Here is a 22,714-nt window from a genome sequence, read left to right on the forward strand (position 1 = left end):
CACAATAAAGCAAATAAATAAATAATCATGTTTTAAGTGAAAAGCAGGAAACGCAGGAATACATACAGAAGAGTTCATGGTGAAGGTCTGTGCAGTTAGGTTGCATGTGGTGGTGGAGATGATGAATAATTAAAGACCACCAGCAGTGAAAATTCAGTTTTTTTTAAGCCTGTGAACATGCTTATGCGGTCTTTTCTTTTTAATTTTGAGAGAATGTTAGTGACTGCAGAGAAGAACGCCGCCTCAAATATATTTTTTCTTCTTTTCAATTTTTTTGGATGTAATTGATGAATGTTGATAGGTAAAATAAATATAAACACATACATACGTATCTGTGCAGACATACACATGCATGTTCCTTCACCGGCTGCTAAGTAGTACTTTTAATCAGTTACCTGCGTGTATGAACATCCATCCACATATAAACATGCAATCATGCACTTTTATAGATAAATGCATACATGTACGTACTTACACATGCACATATACATACATACATACACGTACTTACACGGAGAGGGAGCTGTACATCTGCCTGTTAATACACACTAATAATAATAATAGGGATAATAAAGGCATTAATAGAAACAACAAAAATAAGGCCAATAATCATATTTATAATTATAGTGTCATCGTTGCCTATATATTGATTACTATCAATATTAGTACTACTATCAATGACAGGGTAGTTATCATCTATCCATCCATCTATCTACCTACCTATCTATCTCTGTATCTATCTACTTGTCTGTCTGTCTGTCTGTCTGTCTGTCTGTCTATCTATCTATCTATCTATCTATCTATCTATCTATCTATCTATCTATCTATCTATCTATCTATCTATCTATCTATCTATCCATCTATCTATCTATCTATCTATCTACATCTATCTATCTATTAGTTCTGTTTATTTTAAATCCTCCTTTAGAACACGTATCTGTATTTGAAATATCCCCGGACAGTTGGTCGGTGCTGCGTAGCTCAGAGGTAGCTCTTATCAGTGCCTTGTCTTGTTATTGTTTCTCTTATCACCAGCCTCTCTTGTTAGCATTCTGCCTTTCAGTATCTCTACATTGACTGAGTTGTGAGTCTTAGCTCGGTTTTACTTTTATTTGGCAGAGCAGAGAATATCTCTGACCTATACAGTGCATAAACACATACTGTATACAGATCCAGATAAATTATCTAAATCACTGGGAGAAGATATGTAATTAATGGAATAAAATACTTGGCAGCACGGTGGCTTAGTGGTTAGCACTGTTGGCTCACAGCAAGAAAGTCCCCGGTTCGACTCCCAGGCCCAGCAGGGCCTTTCTGTGTGGAGTTTGCATGTTCTCTCCGTACTTGTGTGGGTTTCCTCCGGGTACTCCGGTTTCCTCCCACAGTCCAAAAACATGCATGCTAGGTTAATTGGTGATTCTAAATTGCCCGTAGGTGTGAGTGTGAGTGTGTCTGGTTGTTTGTGGGGACTGCGGGTGGAAACTAGCATTTCTGCAAAACCCGGTGTATTTACACTGCTTAATGTAGTGTTCATGAATATGCATTGTCCCGTCTAAATAAACTTTGAAACTTACTGGCGCTCATTTACTTTACGTCGGCGGTCCTCGAGTGCCACATCGAGATACAGATGACCGTGGCCTTAACAGAGCTGTCCAGACCTTTATGACAAGTGATGGTGAACCATTAATTAGAATCAGGTGTTAGAGCAGCGAAACATGCAAAACATCCAGGATGGCGTCCCTCAGGGACTGCAGTTCGACACCTGTGGTTTACATGAGGCGCTGCAAAACAGAATGAGATTGGTTCAAATACTCCAAGGGGTCCGGTCACCGCTCAGATCCCAAACATTTGCATCTCACGATAAAACGCGCAGAATCTAAAAAGCTGCACCTGAACCTGGACCTGAACCTGAAAGGACCACATCATCAACCTCCAACGCATCTGGTCACCATGATGTATAGCAGTTGTTCTGCCACCTTGGCTGTGCTAAGAGCACACAAAATGAATTTAAAAATAGTCTTTTACTTTTATACGCCGTGTCATTTTTATGTTTAATCACTCAGTTGTTATTACTCTATCTTGTATTTTTGGGACCAGTACAATCTTTTATTGAACATCTGTGTTGTTTCTTGTTCCAGAATATCCCACAAAACAGTTTTATGTGTGTTTTAGTGACCTGTCTTGGACAATTATTGATTTTTGTTATGGTGTCGAGCAGAGTGAGGCTCTGCTGCCTTGATGAGGAAATAAAGGTGCTCATCTGCTCTGCGGAGAACTACCTTTGCTATAAAATATTGAAAGACCCATATTATGGGAAAGCCCTCAGGACTTAAGGAAAGCGTGCATGTCATTGAGTGGGCTTTCTGGGATCCAGCTACAGTACAAGTTAAAAAGGAAAACAGCCTTCCTGTGGCTTGTGAAGGCAACAGTAACATGTCCCGTAAGCTTCTCCCTTGAGAAGTGTATATCTAAAAGTAATCACAGCATGCAATCATTCATACAATGGTTATTAACTACGCTGTTAGTCGTTAAAATGTGGAATATCAATGACACAAAAGAAAATCAGTTTTTCACCTGCAATACGGCGTCATAACACCGTGAAAAATGAATGTCCGATTTTGATTTGACAGCTTCATTTTCAGGGTTTCAGATGTTTTATGTCCTGGCTCTGATCGTTTCATTAATAAAACTCAGGGCTTTCAGGTAAGTTAACATGCTCACAGTTTACATTATGCAGAACAAGACAATTTCCTAATGTGATACCTAAAGTACATATTGAAGGAGAGTTCAAAGGGAACTCAAAATCGTTAAACAAACCGCACCGGTGAAGGTGTTTTATGTAGGCCACAGAAACAGCCAAAAATAAAAAAGAGAGCAACAACTCCTCACAAAACCATGAAAAACAATATCTGTAGCTCTTCCCTCTCCAACAGCATGGCGGAAATGCTCGCACGGCATCGTGAGCAGAGACTAAAGTGAGTGTAGGTAGGTAATTATTCCAGTGGAATTATGCTGTTTACATTATCATTGCTGATATAGTTGTTTTAAAGTTAAAAACAGAGGCACAGCCTTTGTTCAAACTCACCATTTTCACTCATATTGCCCCTCCCCAAAACTAAATGGAGGTTTTTAGGCTGTTTGTTTTGCTTGACTCACCTGTACCCGACTCCCGCCTGGCATCACCCGACGCTTGCAGATCAGAACGCTGTAACCGCTCAGCTCTTTCATGATTTTCAAAAAGAATGAACACCTTTTGATGCAAGTTTTGTGTCATTATAACTTGTGGAAACCTTTTTTTTTATATTGAACCAGACAAGAAAATTGACATTTTGGAAGAAAATGTAGGTCAACTGAACCTCACGTGTGAAACTGATGGATTGCTTCTGTAAAAGGTCAATACACTTCCTTGTGTTAGTTAAGTGATAAATATATTTAATTAGCTGACGGCACCCAGGTCTGTCCGGTCCAGTGCTGCTGGCTCTCTCCTCTCTGCTCGGTACGGGGTCAAACCCAGTCGCCTTCATTCTGACATTGCCACATTTACCACCAGGTGACAGTGTTCCTTCTTCTTTGCGCCGGCCTCAAGCTGACAACGTTCACGGAGAGACAAAGTCAAAACCTGATAAAAACACGCTGCACCTCAACAGTCCTGGAAAACCAGATATCTGGTGATTCATCTGCAAGAAAGCAAAGCAGATCAGATGATTGGTATGCAGGAAACACCACAACTTAACTCTGTGCAACACGAGTATACACACACACACACACACACACACACACACACACACACACACACACACACACACACACACACACACACACACACACACACACACACACACACACACACACACACACACACACACACACACACACACAGATAGAGAGAGATAACATTAAAATAAATCAGTTCAGAAAGCCTGAAGATAAATAATTTCATGCTGTATGAAAATATATTGAAATTGAAAAGATTTAAATTTTTGTGGGATATTTTTTTTACAAAAATTGCTAATTTTAAATACTAATACTAATAAATGTATTGATAACAGCAAGTGAGATGCTGTTACCTGTGTGGAGCCTGTTCCCTCCATGCTTGTTCCCCCGGTAACCCCGCTCCCCCTCCTCCCACTAGCTGGCGTTATTAAACTGACCCAGGAAACAGGTGAGAACATGCGAGGTATCACAGCTGTACCTGGCCCTGTCCTGGTGACCTGTCCAGGTGTACCTCCTAGAGCTGGGGGAGGCTCCAGCAGACCCCCACCGCCCTAAACAGGAGTAAACAGGGATAGATGATGCATGCATTATCAATGGTAACCATGGTAACCATTGTTGCTGCCTCGCGTACGGAAGTCGCTGTCTGCCAATAGAAGGTGTAAAACTGTTGGTCCCCAACGTTCGGTGAGATGTAAACAAAGATGCTTTATCCCTCCAGGCAAAGAAGAGGAAACCATCCCATAATATAACCGTAGCAACGCTGATGTCGGTGTGTGACTGGGGAGTCTGAGGTCAAACTTTGTACCCGTCTGCCTCCTCTGTGGAGATCAAGTAAAGGAATGTGCCGCGCTGAACGTGGCAGGGAGGCCTAATGGAAACACAAATAGAGACTAATTGCGCGACATGGTTTCTTGAAGTTACACGCGCTCTTAACATCGTGGGAAAACAACTCACTTTTTCTTTCACAGCCTTCTTTTTCGTCTCATTTCTGCTTTTTCAATCCTTTCAACCACCGGAGCCACGAGAGCCATTACGGTCACAAAGAAACTGATTAATTCATTCACATTGGAAGGCGTGCATTGACCACCCAGGAAAAGCCATGAAAGCAAAGCAAATGGAAAGGAAAAAGGGAAAAAAAGAAAGAAATGGTGGCAGAAGGCAGTGGAGAAATATGTTTCCGTTCGCGGAGGTGTGAAGGAAATATTGCACCTGCCGCTGTAGGACATCTTTTTGTGTGACAGCTTTCAGACACGCTTACATCTGTGAAAAGAGAGGTTTGTGTTGTGGTGTCAGCTCCCACCTTTGAAGAGTGAAAGAAAAAAGCTAAAATCTCCCCAGTTCTTCTGCGCCCCCGAGTTTGTAGAAACACCAGCGACCAAAAGAAGAGATCCATAAACGACGTGAACTCAAGCGATTAATGATGTGATTCTGAAAGGCGTCAAATCTCTCTCTCTCTCTGGTGGAGGAATTGTGTCTCTAAGATCATATTTTCATGTTTAATCATGTTATAGGCTAATAAGTTTATTTCTCACCATAATATTCATGAAATCAGGGACTTACGATTAAGCAAAACTAGGCAGTTGCCTCAGGCCCCAAGTTCCTGGGGGGCCCTGTAAAATCCTCATACACTTTTGGTTAATACAGTTATTGTCATGCTATGATTGATTTAGGACCCAAACGCAGGAGAGTTTAGGAGGCAGGAATTTAAAAAAACTGTGATTTAATATCAAAAACAAACCAAAAGCGCTGCTGAGCAGGGTTAACAAAAGACGAGCAAAATCGCAAAAACCTTGACAGGACACACGGAGGGGTGGAAACCATACGGACCAGCCGGGAGCAAGGGAAAGACAAGACCAGATATACACAAAAGGGTTGACGATACACAGGTGCAGACAATCAGGGCAGATTGGAACAAGGGAAGTCAAGACAGACCTGAAACACAGACATGGGTTTCAAAATAAAACAGGAGCTGACCAAGCTGTGACAGTTATTACTTATTAGTTATATTTAGGGCCCGAGCACTGACAGTGCGAAGGCCCTATTGTATCCGTAGGAGTTTTTCTTATCCTCGTTTTTCCTCCGACGAAATGAGGGTCTTTTTGCCCCCCCTAAACGTGCCCCAAAAGTCACCAGATTTTGCACGCAAGCCAGGCCTCGAAAATTTTTTATATTTGCATTAATGGGCGTGGCCTAATGGCTCAACAGCACCCCTTAGAAAACTTTGTGCCTCGATGTGCGTCTCGATCCTGCGATAGCGCGCATTACTTTTCTCAGTCAAAAGCGTTACCGTGGCAACGATAGACTCCAAAAAGCGCGCCCCCCCTTCATCTGATTGGTCCATACAGAAAAAACATTGTGCCTTAAGCCCCACAATACGTACATGCACGAAAATCGGCACACATCTGTATCATGTCGCAACGTAAAGAAAAGTCTCTTGGCGCCATGGCCGAAACCGAACAGAAAGTCGGCCATTTTGAATTAATCGTGTAATTTTGGCGCAATTTATGTCATTTCTTCAGCCGCTTCTGCGCCCGAACCGTAAAGTGCAGCCAGGTGTGTTATACATCAAAATGTGCGTCTCGATCCTGCGATAACGCACATTACTTTTCTCAGTCAAAAGCGTTACCGTGACGACGATAGACGCCAAAAAGCGCGCCCCCCGTCATCTGATTGGTCCATATTTGATAGTTCCCCAAAAGTCACCAAGCCAGGCCTGGCGAAAAATTAGATATTTATTCGTTGCAATAATGGGCGTGGCCTAATGGCTCAACAGCGCCCCCCTAGAAAAATTCGTGCCTCAAGCCCCACAATACGGTTTGACGTACATGCATGAAAATCGGTACATAGGCTACCTGTATCATGTCGCAACTTAAAGAAAAGTCTCTTGGCGCAATGGCCAAAACCGAACAGGAAGTCGGCCATTTTGAACTAATCGTGTAATTTTAGCGCAATTTATGCCATTTCTTCAGCCGCTTCTTCGCCCGAACCGTAAAGTGCAGCCAGGTGTGTTATACATCAAAATGTGCGTTTCGATCCTGCAATAACGCGCATTACTTTTCTCAGTCAAAAGCGTTACCGTGGCGACGATAGACGCCAAAAAGCACGCCCCCCCTTCATCTGATTGGTCCATATTTGATAGTTCCCCAAAAGTCACCAAATTTTGCACGCAAGCCAGGCCTGGCGAAAAATTAGATATTTATTGGTTGCAATAATGGGCGTGGCCTAATGGCTCAACAGCGCCCCCTAGAAAAATTCGTGCCTCAAGCCCCACAATACGGTTTGACGTACATGCATGAAAATCGGTACTTAGGCTACCTGTATCATGTCGCAACTTAAAGAAAAGTCTCTTGGCGCCATGGCCAAAACCGAACAGGAAGTCGGCCATTTTTAACTAATCGTGTAATTTTGGCGCAATTTATGCCATTTCTTCAGCCGCTTCTTCGCCCGAACCGTAACGTGCACCCAGGTGTGTTATACATCAAAATGTGCGTCTCGATCCTGCGATAACGCACATTACTTTTCTCACTCAAAAGCGTTACCGTGGCGACGATAGACGCCAAAAAGCGCGCCCCCCCTTCATCTGATTGGTCCATATTTGATAGTTCTTACTTTCTTCCATAACTTTTGAATGGTTTGATATAGAGAGTCGTGGGTGGTGTCATCTGACTCGGTTTTGAGTACTTGACCTTCATTGACATGAATTAACCCCGCCCCTTCTTCTGATATAGAGTCGTGGGTGGTGTCATCTGACTCGGTTTTGAGTACTTGACCTTCATTGACATGAATTAACCCCGCCCCTTCTTCTGATATAGGGAGTCGTGGGTGGTGTCATCCGCTAAATGTCCAGGCCTGAAGAATCTACATGCAAGTCATACAAGCTTCCACTGCAGCACGCCTGAATGTGCACAAGGGTGCGAGGGCCCGTTCATCGCTGCTTGCAGCTTTAATTATGATTAAAATCCTCACGCTAAAATGCCAGCAGAATGCGTATTATGTGTGCGTCGGGGCCCCCCCTTCAGTGTCCACTACATTGGACCAAGAAAACTGTGGAAAAACGAAAACAAACGGTGCAAAGTGGCAAGAAAGGAAGAGGAGAGCTACCCCTGCGGTGCTGAAAAGAGGAGGAAAATGAGAAATGAGTTTTCATTTCAGAGGGCCCCATACCTGCCTTTGCCTTGGGCCCAGGATTTCTTAAATCTGCCCCTGCATGAAATACCAAAATATTCTTGGTTTATTTTGAATGTTATGGCAGCAGCACATCCCAAACAAAGCTGAGCCATGACTGTGTCTCTGTTGGTGCGCCGCTTCGTTTGGTTTTGTGGTGGAAATGTCTCCTGTTAAGTATAAAATAATCTCTACTCTCAGCTCTCACGAAGCGCTGCATTTATTAAGTCGCTTGCGAGACGTGTGGTGTGCCATTTTGACAGAACAGCCAGTAGACATAAGAACATAATTTGCTCATCAGGCCGGACGAATCAGGGGCACGCCAGCTTCAATCAGTCACTCGCCGTGGAACTTCCTCTGTTCTGTGTGTCATGACATCGATGGACATTGACAGCAACACAATAGAAAATGTTTCTGATAGCTTTTACTGCTTTTACTGGGAGTTTAAGAACATAAAAATTGACTGAGTGACTTTTATGCAGACGGGGTAATGAAACACCACCAGACACCTCGTGGACTTTGTGAGGCTGAGTGTTGCAGTGATTGACAACTTCAGTCTTTTGTTTTTCACCTCCCCCTCTCTCTCTCCCTCTCTCTCTCTCTCTCACTCTCTGCATCCCGTCCAGTCATGTGACGGACAGAGAAATACTCATGAAGACAAGAAGACAAGATAATTTTATTTCCAATACTTTTCCTGTCAAGATTAATTCAAAGAGAGGTCAATTCCAGGCGGCCTCGACGTGCGAGTAACAGTCCTTCTGAGCCGGCTCTTTCAACGGGAAACCAATAATCATGCAGCTCTGCATCCCTCTAAACCGGCTCAGCAAACACTGCCCTTATGCTCTGCTCCCACTGATAGTAATATACTAATGTTGTCTGCCGGCTCTCGCTGACATTAACAAGATATGCCTTTCAAATATCATGGCCTTTGGGACTGGGTCATAGTAACTATTTAAAGAAGGTCAGGACTTTATGATAGCGAGGCTCACCAGAGTGATAACTGAGAATGGAGCGGTTCGGAGTCGCTTCGCTGCAGCTTATTTTGTTTCTGTCGTCACCCAGGGCTACTGAAACAGATGTTATGTACACACACACGTGCACAGACACACTCCAGACTACTGGTTTACAGTACTTCTGTGTTGTGTGGCGTTGGAGAAGAATGAATGTGTAAAACGTGGCGGCGCTTCTGTCTCAGGGCCGGCCGAGGAAACGTGAGACCAGCTCAGCCGCCCTTGAATGCAGTAACTCATGAATATGACACCACAGTACAGGATGGTCATCAGCAGGCATTACAGGGCAAAACTAGAAAAAGTTTGCCTTGTTCGATTGATTCTCCTGAGTCCTTCTAGATCGCTCAGTTTGGTGAATATCTGTCATCATCTACCAAAGCAAAATACATTTACAAGTCACAGTTTTCTGAACTGAAATCTCCATTTTTATAGTTTGCTGTTATGAGTTGATTGAAAAATAATGTGCATTCAAGTGTCTGAACAATTATTACTGTACTTATTATCACATTACAAGCTTGCATATTCAAGATATGTAAGAAGAGAGTGCCACCCTCCGTCCTGGGCTTGTGTCCCACCCATCACTCAATATGGCAAGCCTGCTCCACCCTCTCCTCAATATTCATGGTGGTGTCTTTAAAAACCTGATGCCGAGACGACAGTGTGGGTGCTTCTCTTCTCGCAGTTTGCAGAGCTGAACTCCTGGAAACCGCGTCACCATGTCTAAGCCCTTATCTGACCATGATAGGAAGAAACAGATCTCGGTGCGAGGCCTCGCCGGCGTGGAGAACGTGGCAGAGCTGAAGACTAACTTCAACAGGCATCTCCACTTTACACTGGTCAAGGACAGAAATGTGGCCAGCCGAAGGGATTACTACATGGCTCTCGCCCACACGGTGCGTGACCACCTGATCGGCAGGTGGATCAGAACCCAGCAGCACTACTATGAGAAAGACCCCAAGGTAAATTCTGCAGACTGCCGTGATTACACGTGTCCTGTGAAAAAATGAATGCAATGGTGACACAGCTTAAACATGTAACCTAAGAGCTGCTGCACAGCCGGCAGACATTCAGATAACCCTTTCCGGAGCCTTAACTCTCTAGAATATCAAGTTTTCTGCACTTTTTTTCAAGTATTGTTGCAAATGCATTCACTCACTTTCCCTGACATGTTTATTCAAGGCTTAAAGAACTAATATTTTTGAATTTCTGACCAAGTTAATATGAGCAAGTCAACTTGTGTGACCCCTTCATGAGTCTGCTGAATATCACCAAACCTTGTTTGTTTTGGAAGAGCAAATCCCAGATCATTTTTGGATCTAGGGAGTCTGTACTTTTACCTAACTATTGAATATAGCACTTAATTTGAGTGTGAACGCTTGTGCTAAGTAAATATAACGACGTGAACACTTCATCCAGCTCCCAAAGCCTCTCGTTCAGCTGTGCTTTAATACTCTGACGTTGGTATAATGTCAAGTCATGACATTTAAACTTCATCAGAGGTTCTTAACGCGCTGCCGGTATGCTGCCCTGATTATAGTGTGTTGAAACACTAAACCTTCACCTTGTGTTCTTGTCCTGCCTGGCCAAAGAGCACGTAGACGCGGCTCAGGTCACATGACCACATGCCTCCAAGGGCATCGGTGCTCATGGCAGCTACAGTGACGCGGTATCTCATCAGCTGCGGCGTCTTGAATCAAAAGCTGCAGAGAAAACCTCAGAGGAACACTTTAAAGCCGGGACGCCAGAATAAAGGAGTTAAACTCCAAACTTCACCTTTTTATAGCTTGAAAATGTCACACAAAACTGTTCGAATTTAACGTTTTTAAAGCAGCAACGTGATGAAAACCTTCTCATTCATTTTACTTTATGCAAAAGCAAATGTTCTTTGCAAGATTAATATCCCCATTAAATAAAGCCAGACCCCCCCCACCCCACCAACATGGAACGAAACCCTCGCTCCTCTTCGCTGCTCACTTTTTATAGGCAGATTCCTCAACATTAAAGTCAGATCGTTAATCAAAGGATGGAAACTGACAGCAACAAGTCTATGAAAACATTTCTCGGCGGGGTCGATCGGGTGCGACTGACTCAGAAACAATCTGACACCTAAGGCTGGTGGTCAGCGCTGAAAGATCAAAGGTGAACCAATGGTGCAACCGGGGTGCTATTGCAACCGGGACCCTGGTCAAACTGGGACGCTGGAGCAGAAGGGACTTTAAAGCTGAAACCACAGTTTTGATCAGGGACAAAAAATTGCAATGCTGTTATTACAAAATAAAATAAAATAAAAGTTTCCTAAAATGACATGTGTGCATTCACAAATAATCATAAAAAAAAAGGTCCAGATCAGCATAATCACATGAAGCTGGGACTAAATCTAGGCCTGATTTAAAACATATAATGATGTAAAATGAAAGAAATTCTGAGAATAAGTTGTATTGGTTATTTTATGTTATTTCTCTGAGCCGACTTCATATCCTCCACAAATGAACTCAACAATGAAAGGCCACCAGGCTCCAGTTGACCTTTACAGTGACCTCAGCATGAGCTATTTTTGGTGTTACGTAATACCCAAAGAAATCTGCTGCCCAGTCACCCCCCCCCCCCCCCCCCCCTCCCTCTGTCTGTGCTCGTCCTCCCATATCAGAGGAGGGGAGAGAAAACAACCCATCTAAATGTTAAAGGCTAAACGCCGGTTCATGTGGCATGTTTATGTGCAAACCTGAGCATTTCTCCGCCCGCCTACGGAGCTGGGCGTCTTGGGGGACGTTTAACTTCAGACGTTGGTGGATTAGGTCTCACGGCTGCACAGACATCCCTGTGAACCGGGTTATGCAGCCCCACCAGCATTTATGTCCCCAGCCTGCCGACGTCCACCGGATGGACTATGTTGGTTTGCACTGTGGACCAAAGGTGACGTGAGGCGTCTCTATCTCTGCAGAGAGTGTACTACATCTCCCTGGAGTTCTACATGGGCCGCACCCTCCAAAACACCATGGTGAACCTCGCCCTGGAGAACGCCTGCGATGAGGCCATGTACCAGGTGAGACGGACAGCTTCTAGTACTCTTGTGCACTTTCCAACTAAAGCTACAGAGATATATCAGTCTTGTGCTCATGCTTGTCCTCCGTAGATGGGTCTGGACATGGAGGAGCTGGAGGACATGGAGGAGGATGCTGGTTTGGGAAATGGTGGCCTCGGCCGCCTCGCTGGTGAGCACCGTTTCACCTCTCATGTTCAGAGAATATCTGTGAACCTGTCTGGCTGAATGATGTCAGAGAGGATTGTTTTCTGTCCGAGCTGTGATGTGCACTTTCATGTGGTCTCCCCCTGCTTTCAGCCTGTTTCCTGGACTCCATGGCCTCATTAGGCCTGGCTGCCTACGGTTATGGCATTCGCTATGAATTCGGCATCTTCAATCAGAAAATCCTCAACGGCTGGCAGGTCAGAGCAGCTTCATTTCAGTCCTCATACCTTTTCTTTCAGCGAGGGGGAATAGCTGTTAGTAATTGCTCTTATGCACATTAGATCACCTGCATGATGAGTCCCCGCCGCCGTCACCACGACCTGTCATCTTTCTATATCGGGCTGAGCTCAGGAGCTACTTGCCTAATGAGTGTTTGTCTCCTTCAATACGAATGTCTGCTATTATCCAGGTGGAGGAGGCAGATGATTGGCTTCGCTATGGCAACCCCTGGGAGAAGGCACGTCCTGAGTACACGCGCCAAGTGCACTACTACGGCAGGACTGAGCACGGTCCCGATGGTGTCAGATGGGTGGACTCTCAGGTGAGAATACCAATCTGAAGCAGACGGAAGTGATTGACAGGTGATAGCACGTCAGGCGTGTATGTAATGTGGGTCTCCTCCTGTGATTATTCTGGCAGGTAGTGTTGGCTTTGCCATACGACACCCCCATCCCGGGCTACAGGAACAACTACGTCAACACCATGAGGCTGTGGTCTGCCAAGGCGCCCTGCGACTTCAACCTCAAAGACTGTACGTGTCCGGCAGAGATTTTTTAAATCCTCCACTTAGGTGTGTGACGACTGGTTGGATTTCTCTAATATTCTTCTTTTTCCTTTTCCTAGTCAACGTCGGTGGCTACATTCAGGCCGTGTTGGACAGAAACCTGGCTGAGAACATCTCCCGTGTGCTCTACCCCAACGATAATGTAAGAAACATGTGATTGTTTTAGGGTTTGACCCACCAGAGCTCTCATAGAACGACAGAGCACACATTAGGCAGAGTGACAGGAAACAGATCGAAGTGGAAGCTGTAAGGAGGAGAGCTGTGGACTCCTGCATGACTGGAGCTCAGTAGTCGAGACCCAGACATCAGTAATATGCAACCCGATTCATCAGTACTCCCTTTGTTTTAAGATGTAGCCAACGTACAGTATGTCTTTGCATTTTCTTTCTTTCTTCTTTTAAACAAATGTGTCCCTACTTCCCTGATGAAAGAGGGTTCGGAGGTTTAGGTTTAATTATGACATAATGTTCATTTGGTTCTGTGTGAGTAGAAGCTGTAATGGAAGTGATGGACAGTGACTCTGAATAAGGATCTCAGTGTCTGTTAACAGCAGACGAGTAATAAAATGATAAAATGAGTATTCATTTGTTTGGAAATCCTTATTTTCCATCTTTGTGACTAAAGTCAAAAGTTCCACTTCCTCCTGCCGGTTTAGTCAGGAAATGACTGTAAATGTCTAAATACTAGTTGAATACGTTACAATAGCACAAGGACGGTTCCCTAAAAGCTAAAAGCTTCCTTTAACATTCACAAGTAGCATCAACAACAGCGTCTTTCATCAGTTATGACCTCCATGATGTTAAGAACACAGTTACTGGAGTCTGGCTGGATTTTCAAGGCCGGCGTGATTCCAACTCCATAAACAGCTTCCAGTATTTCATTTCATGTCATGATACTCATTTGTAGTACACCAAAAAGTATTGGAAATATGTCCAATGATGATCTTTTCTCATTAAGTGTAAGTAAATGTTTGAAACCTTTTTTTTTTCCTTTAAAGAAATGAGTAAATTAAGACCACGAGACCACCTGCTAAGTTTAAGTCTATGCTTGATTAATAAATAAATCTCCAAATGTGTCTGCTGAGTGAATATTTTGCCTTTATGCCCAGTTCTTTGAAGGCAAGGAGCTGCGTCTGAAGCAGGAGTACTTTGTGGTGTCGGCCACCCTGCAAGACATCATTCGTCGTTTCAAGGTCTCCAAGTTTGGATCCAGGGAGGTCGCTCGTACCGACTTCTCTAAGCTGCCCGATAAGGTGAGGTAGAGAACATCAACTAAAACAGTCTGTGCGGGAATTAGGGTTGCCACCCGTCCCGTAAAATACGGAATTGTCCTTTATTTGAGAAAAAAATGTTGCGTCCCTTATTGAACTAATACAGGACACGATTTGTACTGTATTTTCATGAACTTTTACACCATATTCTAGTTGAATTGTTGAAATAAATTAACCTTTACACCATATTCTAGTTGAATTATTGAAATAAATTAACTTTTACACCATATTCTAGTTGAATTATTGAAATAAATTAACCTTTACACCATATTCTAGTTGAATTATTGAAATAAATTAACTTTTACACCATATTCTAGTTGAATTATTGAAATAAATTAACTTTTACACCATATTCTAGTTGAATTATTGAAATAAATTAACTTTTACACCATATTCTAGTTGAATTATTGAAATAAGTTAACTTTTACACCATATTCTAGTTGAATTATTGAAATAAATTAACTTTTACACCATATTCTTCACCTGTAGGATATTACATCTGGGCTGATATGGACATACGTAGCATCGGAGGCTATTTCAGCTGCTATATGGTTGGCTGTCTGTACAGTCATGCAAGTTCCATGCTATTAAAGCACTTTAAACTTTAAATCAAACCATTTTGTTTTTTCATATAAAATAAACACATTTTTATTCAGTTTAGAAGTTTTGGGGCTTTTTTTTGGCTCCTGCGCTGCTGAAATCAGGGCGTCCCTTATTTCTATTTCTGAAAGGTGGCAACCCTAGCGGGAATGCTTCTGGTCAACAGGTTGTCGGTGAAATGAGCAATATCTGCTAAAGTCCTCGTGGCATTGTGGATAATCCTGGGGAGACTTTTTAACCATGATCTGCATTTCCAGGTTGCAATCCAGCTGAACGACACTCACCCCGCCATGGCCATCCCTGAGCTGATGAGGGTGCTTGTGGATGAGGAGAAGCTCGATTGGGATACCGTAAGGAAGAACAATATTGACTAGTAAACTTGCAGCTCCTTTCAGTTTTGAATCGTACCATTCTTCACCCTGTCCTACTCTCTTCTCCTCCTCTCCCCCTCTCCTCCGGGTGATGCTCAGGCTTGGGACATCTGCACGCGCACATGCGCCTACACCAACCACACGGTCCTCCCCGAGGCCCTGGAGCGCTGGCCGGTCGAGCTGTTCGCTCATCTGCTGCCGCGTCACTTGGAGATCGTGTACGAGATCAACCGTCGCCACCTGGAGGTCAGTGCCGCTCACTGCAGCTGGTGTCGCCTCTGCTGGGCTTAAAGGAGGGTAAACCCATATTATCTAAGGTTTGGGGCAGAATTTCTTAAAAAAAAAGATTTCAATTTGAGGTAGATCAATGTTCCTTCTGCTAAAAGGATGAAGAAACACTGGATCATTTGTTTTATCAATGTCCTTTGTCTCATTGTTTCTGGCCAGACATACACAATTGGATATCTCTCAAAATTATAAATGAATAAAAACCTTTTGAATTAAGGCATATTTATTTCTTCATGGATGATTTGGAATTTTCTGTTTCTGATATTATTAATATAATTTTGTTACTGGGTAAGTACCATATTCATTGTGCCTAATGGAGAAATTGTAAACCCTCATTCCGGGGTTTTATTAACAATTTTAAGATTTTTTTCACATGTCTCAAAAGAGTAAAAAAAAAAAAAAAATGCATATGCACCCTTTAATTCTTAGAGTGCCTTGTTTTTTATTTTTTATATTCCTTACAAGAATCCCCATTTTTTATTTTTATTTTTATTTTCCTTTCTTTTCATATTGCACTTAAATTGAAATTTGTCCATTAACCCTCTTTGAGAGTTTGTATATTTTCAATAAGGTTTTGTTTAAAAACAAAACAAAAAAAAAACATATCTGTAGTATTCTTATCTGACGTTCACATAAGACAAGATACATATTGAAGGGGGTAAAAAAATAAAATAAAATCAGAATGAATCAAGCATACATTAAGGATGGAAAAGATTTTTAAAAAAAACAAACAGAAATAACACTGTGAACAAATCCAGTATTTGATGCACTTGTCCGCCTGTGATGGCTTTTGTGGGAAGAGGCAGCAGAAACCCTCGTTTAAATGCAAGGAAAGCCTTTAAAGATTGGCACGCCGCGATGCACAAGTCAGGGAAGAAAATGGTGCTTCTTGGATTTCATTTTTAACATCTGTCAGACATGAACTCCCACGTTTCTCCTGAAAGGAGAGAGAAATATTTCTGACACGAGGTGGTGGGCAGATCCGCACAACAGATGCTGTTCCATCAAAAGACGCGTCTTCTCACACAATAACAGAGACGCCCCTGTTGCTGGTAGATGACAGCGTTTGAGAGTCGCTGCCTTGACCCTCTGTGATGTGCAACGGGCTTTAACGCACGAGGCAGAACGATAGCTGCCGTTAAGAAAGAAAGAAAGAAAGAACTAAAGTGTGTTTCTTTTCATTTTGCAGAGAGTCTATGCCAAGTTCCCAGGAGATATGGATCGTCTCCGCCGCATGTCCCTCATTGAGGAAGGTGGGCAGAAGAGGATCAACATGGCCCATTTGTGTATTGTGGGCTCTCACGCTGTGAACGGCGTGGCCCAGATTCACTCTGACATCCTCAAAGCCACCATGTAAGTCCCCCGAATAGACACCCTTGTGCCTGGAATACTGTGCATGGTGAACCATGATGAACACCAGACTGCAATACGGAGAGTAGCGGCATCCGACGCTGCATCTGCATCCTGAATGACTCAGCTGATGTCGTTGCTCTGCTTCCTCCGGCTGCAGTTTCAAGGACTTCTTCGAAATGGAGCCAAAGAAGTTCCAGAACAAGACCAACGGCATCACTCCCCGCCGCTGGCTGGTGATGTGCAACCCCGGGCTGGCTGAGGTCATCGCTGAGGTCAGCTCTGCTCCAGGCCGATGTGTGGATCTCACGTAGCTGTCGGCCGCGCCGCGGCGTGTTCTCCATGCTCAGTCTCGTGTCTTTGCTCTTCAGAAAATCGGTGAGGAATACATCCGTGATCTTGACCAGCTCCAGGGTCTCCGCAAGTTTGTGAACGACGATGCCTTCATCCGCGACATTGCCAAAGTGAAACAGGTGAATAGATCATTCGGTGTGAGTGAGATGTTGAAGAGCGGCAACCTCTAGGTAGTGTTGTTTGTCAGCCTGTTTCAATTTTAGTTTGAGTCTAGTCTTTGGGTCAAGCTATCAGTTTAGTTTTTATTAGTTTTAGTCATGTTCATTCTCCTTTTAGTTGTGTCAAGTTTCAGTCGACTAAAAGTCTGAGCATTGTAGTCTTATTTTAGTCAGAATTGTCCAGGACCATTTTAGTCTAGTTTTAGTCAAAGATTGTATTTAGCCAAACCCATTTTACAATTCAAACAAGGTTATCTTATTATTATATTATTGTCACTTTATAGACTCAAGAATATATTCATTCCAGATACAGAAGACGTTCTAATTTGAGTTTACAACATTTACAACATTCATTTATCCACATTTCTCCCCATCTTTTTCTTTTTCGACCACACATTGGGTTTTTTTTTCCACGTCTATGTAGGAAAGTGTATCCAAAGATGGTTCTTCTTTTTCTTCTCCCAGCCCCAGAGCAGATCCCCGCGTTTCTCTATGTAACTTTGTTTTTAATTGACGTGAACCTAGAACTCTGCGTTAACGGCATCAGCCTCTAACTCTGCAGCTGCATCTTCTGGATCTGATTCCCCGCTGCAGCGACTGGGATTGAGGACTAACGTCACCCAGCAGCAGAACTAAACCAGAGAAACTACTGAAAACATGGACATTAAGGATCTTTGTTAGAATATTTCGTCTCGTCTCCTTTTTTACACATTTTAGCAGAGTTTTTATTTTGTAATCTACATTTTAGTATCGTTTTTATTCCTCTACGATATTGCATTATATATTTAATTATCTTTACCAACACATGACAGTTATTTTCGTTGCGTCTCGTCTCATTTTCCTCAGGTGATAAAGGCTCGTTGACGACGATATTTAGTCATAATTTTCGTTGACGAAAAGCAACTTTACCTCCAGGAAGTATAACACATTTCTGAAAAGCAGCTCTTGCTACAGAGCGAACGTGCTGACTTTACGTTAATGGAAACTCCCAGAACAGTTTGAAATGTTCCAAGGACAGAAAAGACAGAACAGATGCATCTGCACAAGTCATCAACAAACTGCCATCACTTCATTTTGATGGGAAAAAAAACCTGCGTATTGTCTCTCAGACAACTTTCAGACAACTTTAGTATTTTTTTTATTTTTCCTGGTTCTCTGTGTGATTAAGATGCAGTTAAGACTGAAACACCCTCGGCCCCCCAGCCCTCCTGCCTTGGTGGCAGCACTCGATGCTGATGCAAAGGCACCGTCGCCTCCTGCTTTCCTTGTTTCCTGCAGCATCACTGCTTCACGAGAACAGAGGCATTTTCACGGCACGTGCAGATAGTTTCCACATCAGCTTTCTCTTTCTGACGTGTAATCATTTCTGTGGTTGCGTAGGAGAACAAGATGAAGTTTGCTGCCCACTTGGAAGAGCACTACAAGGTGAAGATAAACCCCAACTCCATGTTCGACATTCAAGTCAAGAGGATCCACGAGTACAAGAGACAGCTGCTCAACTGTCTGCACATCATCACCTACTACAACCGTGAGTTCCCGTCTGAACGCCTCCGCAGGTCTACAAAGCCCAGTTATTATCGTTTGTGACGTGTCGATGTCTCCACCAGGTATCAAGAAGGAGCCCAACAAGCAGTGGACCCCCAGAACTGTCATGATCGGTGGAAAGGTGGGTATTTTGCTGGGACGGGTGGCAGCCAGACCCTTTTAATGACCCTTCTTTTTTCTGATCAACTGTTTTTTATTATTTTTGTTGATGCATACAATTAAATCAAACAATTATGCACGCAATTGTATAGCAAAAACTTTGAAATCACCTGTTTCCCCGCCCACCCTGTAGCGATCTAACAAGACAACAATAACACAACAACAGGACAAAACAAGCAAGACAAGAAAACACAAAAAATATTTTAGAAATGTTCAGTCAATATTCAGTTCTTTCAGTTTTTCAATGGCATGTGTCCATATTTTTTATATCCTGGGTCCCTTGCCACTGAAAGTTCCATATGTAAAATGTCCATAAACAGATTAAACCAGTGACATGTTGGTAGATATAGTGGTGGTTTCCATCGAAGAGCAAATATTTTTTAGCGGCTGTTAATCCTGCCAGGTACACAACTTTTTCTTTGTTATGTCAATTTAACTGCGAGTCATCATTAATCAGGAGCACCCTTGGAGAACATGGGATTGCCTTTCCAGTGACATTAGATATATATATACTGACTTTTTGCCAGAATGACCCTTGGGATGCCTTAACGCCACTTGTCTTGCAGGCTGCTCCCGGATACCACACGGCCAAGATGATCATCCGTATGATCACAGCCATCGGTGAGGTGGTCAACCACGACCCGGTGATCGGTGACCGTCTGAAGGTCATCTTCCTGGAGAACTACAGAGTCACGCTGGCAGAGAAAGGTAAGGTGCAGACCCCTGATCGGCACGAAGACAGCAGCCCATCAGAGTCGTCACCCTCCCCCCTTGTGCTTCCCTCCGCCAGCCATCCCGGCGGCCGACCTGTCAGAGCAGATCTCCACGGCCGGCACCGAGGCCTCCGGCACCGGCAACATGAAGTTCATGCTGAACGGCGCCCTGACCATCGGAACCATGGACGGAGCCAACGTGGAGATGGCCGAGGAGGCCGGCGACGGCAACCTCTTCATCTTTGGCATGAGGGTGGACGACGTCGACGAGATGGACAGGAGAGGGTACGGAGCGCCATCTTTCACTGTCATTAAGCTTCACATAACAAGTACAGACTCAAATATTCTCTTCCAAGCTGATTTGATTTTTATTTGTCTCAAACATGCACAAGCATAAAAACAAACAGTGTATATAATAATATAAAAAAAATAGCACATTGCATTGAAGTGCAAGTTCAAGGAGCTGAAGGAAGCAAAGCTTATATATAAAATACAATTACATATTCATTTATATACACATATACACACACACACATATATATATATATATATATATATATATATGTATGTATACGTACATATTCATACATAAACACATACATACACATACACACCCATACTATAAACATCCATATACGCACACATATACATTCACACATACATACATACATGCACACACACATACACACTCATTCACACAAATTTCAATTCCATAAGAATATTCATAATCCATAGATCAATGCAATCTAAGAAATTCAGAACATTTAACTTTAATATGAATGAATATAAATAAAACCCACATTACAAACATGCTAACTAAATAAAATCCTACGAATAATAATAATAATACGAATAGCTGTCCAGTTCTTTGTAGCTGGCCAGGAGTGTTTGTTTATACTTATTTTTAAATTGTTTTGAGTTAATGCACATTTTCATGTCCCCCTCTGTTCCACATACTTCAGAGTTGAATGGATGGGAAGCTGTTTAAAATTACGATTCCCTCTTAAATTGTATGTTCCCTCTCTGACCAAGAAGGTTATGTATGTACTTCTGTTATTATACAAGCTGTAAAACAGTCTGACAGAATCCCACAAAGAGACTTCACTGCAGCGGCAGATGCAGGTAGATCCTGTCCTGCTTACTTGCACCATCTTCGCATAGAGGACCGTAATCATCAGATTTGTTTGGGGGAGATGCCTCCAGGATAAGACAACTGTCAAGCGCTCTCACATGCTCTGAAACTCGAGCTTCTGTGCAGCTTCATATCGGTTTCGGTGATAAAGCTCCGTGACTCAGACGGTTTATCCACACATGCTGAGGTTTTCCACTCCGTAAAGTGTGGCCCTGGGGAACCTGCTGCTATTTCAGTACCTGCTCTGCTGCTCTCGTCAACAGGCCTGATATTTGCCTTTATTCACTGCGTTTTTGCACAGGTATTGTGCTGAGGAGTACTACAGGAAGATACCGGAGCTCAAACATGCCATGGACCAGATATCTGGAGGCTTCTTCAGTCCAGGCCAGCCTGATCTCTTCAAAGAAATCGTCAACATGCTGATGCACCATGACAGGTATGTACACATGCGATGTTGGCACCCCGGGGGCCCGAATTGTGACCCCTTCGTGCTGGTGCAAGGAAACGTATGTCATAGTTCGTGTCAGTAAACGTCTCCTTCTTCTCTCCAGGTTTAAGGTCTTTGCTGACTACGAGGACTACATTAAATGCCAGGACACAGTCAATGCTCTCTACAAGGTTTGTATTCAGGGCTAAGTGCTGATTAAAGTGGATGAATGAGTCTGGATGCCTGATACGAGGAGTATGATAGCAAACAGGATACGCTCTTGTTGTTTATTGATCCGGTCCCTTCGTCTCGGCAGAACCCCAAGGAATGGACCAAGAAGGTTATCCACAACATCGCTGGATGTGGCAAGTTCTCCAGCGACCGTACCATCGCTCAGTACGCCCGTGAGATCTGGGGCATGGAGCCCACGCTGGAGAAGCTGCCCTCCGTCGATTAGTCGTACCAAAGTGTCCCCCTGAAGCAACGCCGCCGGTCTTCCCCCACACACTCAAAAGCCCTCACAACCAGTGTGACTCTTGAAAAGTCTCGCCAGAAGCCTCCACAAGCCTCCACAAACCTCCGTGCGTTGCAGTCGCCATCACGTGCCGCAACCTGTTGGAACGTTTACATTTTCTGTACTTCCATATTCAGGATAAAGGTTACCGAGTGGTGATGTCAAACTGTTGGCTAGAGATAGTTTCAACCAGGAACTGCCGTTTAGCTGTTATAAAGTTAATAAAATATGGCTTCGTTGTGGGCTTTGTACATTTATTGGTGGTTTTTTTCTTTTTTTTATTCAAGAATATAAACGCTTGTATTTTGAAGTCAGACCCCAAATAAAATGTGTCTTAAATATCACAAGTGACCAGAGTGACCTTTTGCCACCGTTCCAGGTATGAAATGAACACGTCGTAAAACAGAAAAGGGGATTTGCTCCTAATCCACTTTATTGGAAAGACATTTATAAAATTTAAAGATGAAAAAGGGAACTTTAAGTATAAATGAGTGTAAATGTTAAAGCATTTACCATTACTTGGTAAATATGTTAGTTCTATTTATATCAGTAGGTCTGGGTATAATTTGGATAATTTTCTATGGCTCGGCGCCTCAGTTTAAAGGCATTCATATATATAAAATGGAGAAAGGATTTAAGAATCAGAGACATTTAAGAATAATGTTTTTAATACAAGGTTTGCCAGTTCATCACATGCATGGATCATACTGCTGGTCTTACGTCCTGCTGCAGACCAGCCGCTGCAAGATACATGCACACCGGGCATTTAACCAACATGACACGCAAGGTTACCATAAAAAAACTACTTTCAAAGAAAAGGAAGTGTAATTATACTCATAAGCAACAATAATAAAAGAGGTCCATGAAAACAACAGGAAGCTAAGCATTACTATATCAGCGCCAACAAGCGCGTG

At 43.2% G+C, this 22,714-nt stretch overlaps 1 protein-coding gene across 1 annotated transcript; it reads left to right on the forward strand.

Moving 5' to 3' along the window:
* Positions 1–9,548: 9,548 nt before the first annotated feature.
* Positions 9,549–22,147, forward strand: pygma (phosphorylase, glycogen, muscle A). The gene is made up of 20 exons (XM_061739816.1): positions 9,549–9,847; positions 11,830–11,931; positions 12,022–12,100; positions 12,229–12,332; positions 12,545–12,676; positions 12,775–12,886; positions 12,979–13,061; positions 14,028–14,171; positions 15,047–15,139; positions 15,260–15,406; positions 16,638–16,801; positions 16,959–17,073; positions 17,170–17,271; positions 18,691–18,838; positions 18,918–18,976; positions 19,581–19,722; positions 19,805–20,012; positions 21,161–21,295; positions 21,411–21,477; positions 21,603–22,147. Exons 1-20 carry the CDS (start codon positions 9,605–9,607, stop codon positions 21,741–21,743), a joined length of 2,520 nt encoding a protein of 839 aa, XP_061595800.1. The 5' UTR covers positions 9,549–9,604; the 3' UTR covers positions 21,744–22,147.
* Positions 22,148–22,714: the final 567 nt, after the last annotated feature.

The sequence above is a fragment of the Cololabis saira genome, chromosome 14 (assembly GCF_033807715.1).
Source record: "Cololabis saira isolate AMF1-May2022 chromosome 14, fColSai1.1, whole genome shotgun sequence".
Taxonomy (NCBI): Eukaryota; Metazoa; Chordata; class Actinopteri; order Beloniformes; family Belonidae; genus Cololabis; species Cololabis saira.

Bases quoted from the DNA above. Each gene is read 5' to 3' on its own strand.
- pygma (XM_061739816.1), top strand. From the start codon at position 9,605: ATGTCTAAGCCCTTATCTGACCATGATAGGAAGAAACAGATCTCGGTG. The intron at 12,101-12,228 runs GTGAGCACCGTT...CCCTGCTTTCAG, and splicing joins TGGCCTCGGCCGCCTCGCTG to CCTGTTTCCTGGACTCCATG. The intron at 12,333-12,544 runs GTCAGAGCAGCT...GCTATTATCCAG, and splicing joins AAATCCTCAACGGCTGGCAG to GTGGAGGAGGCAGATGATTG.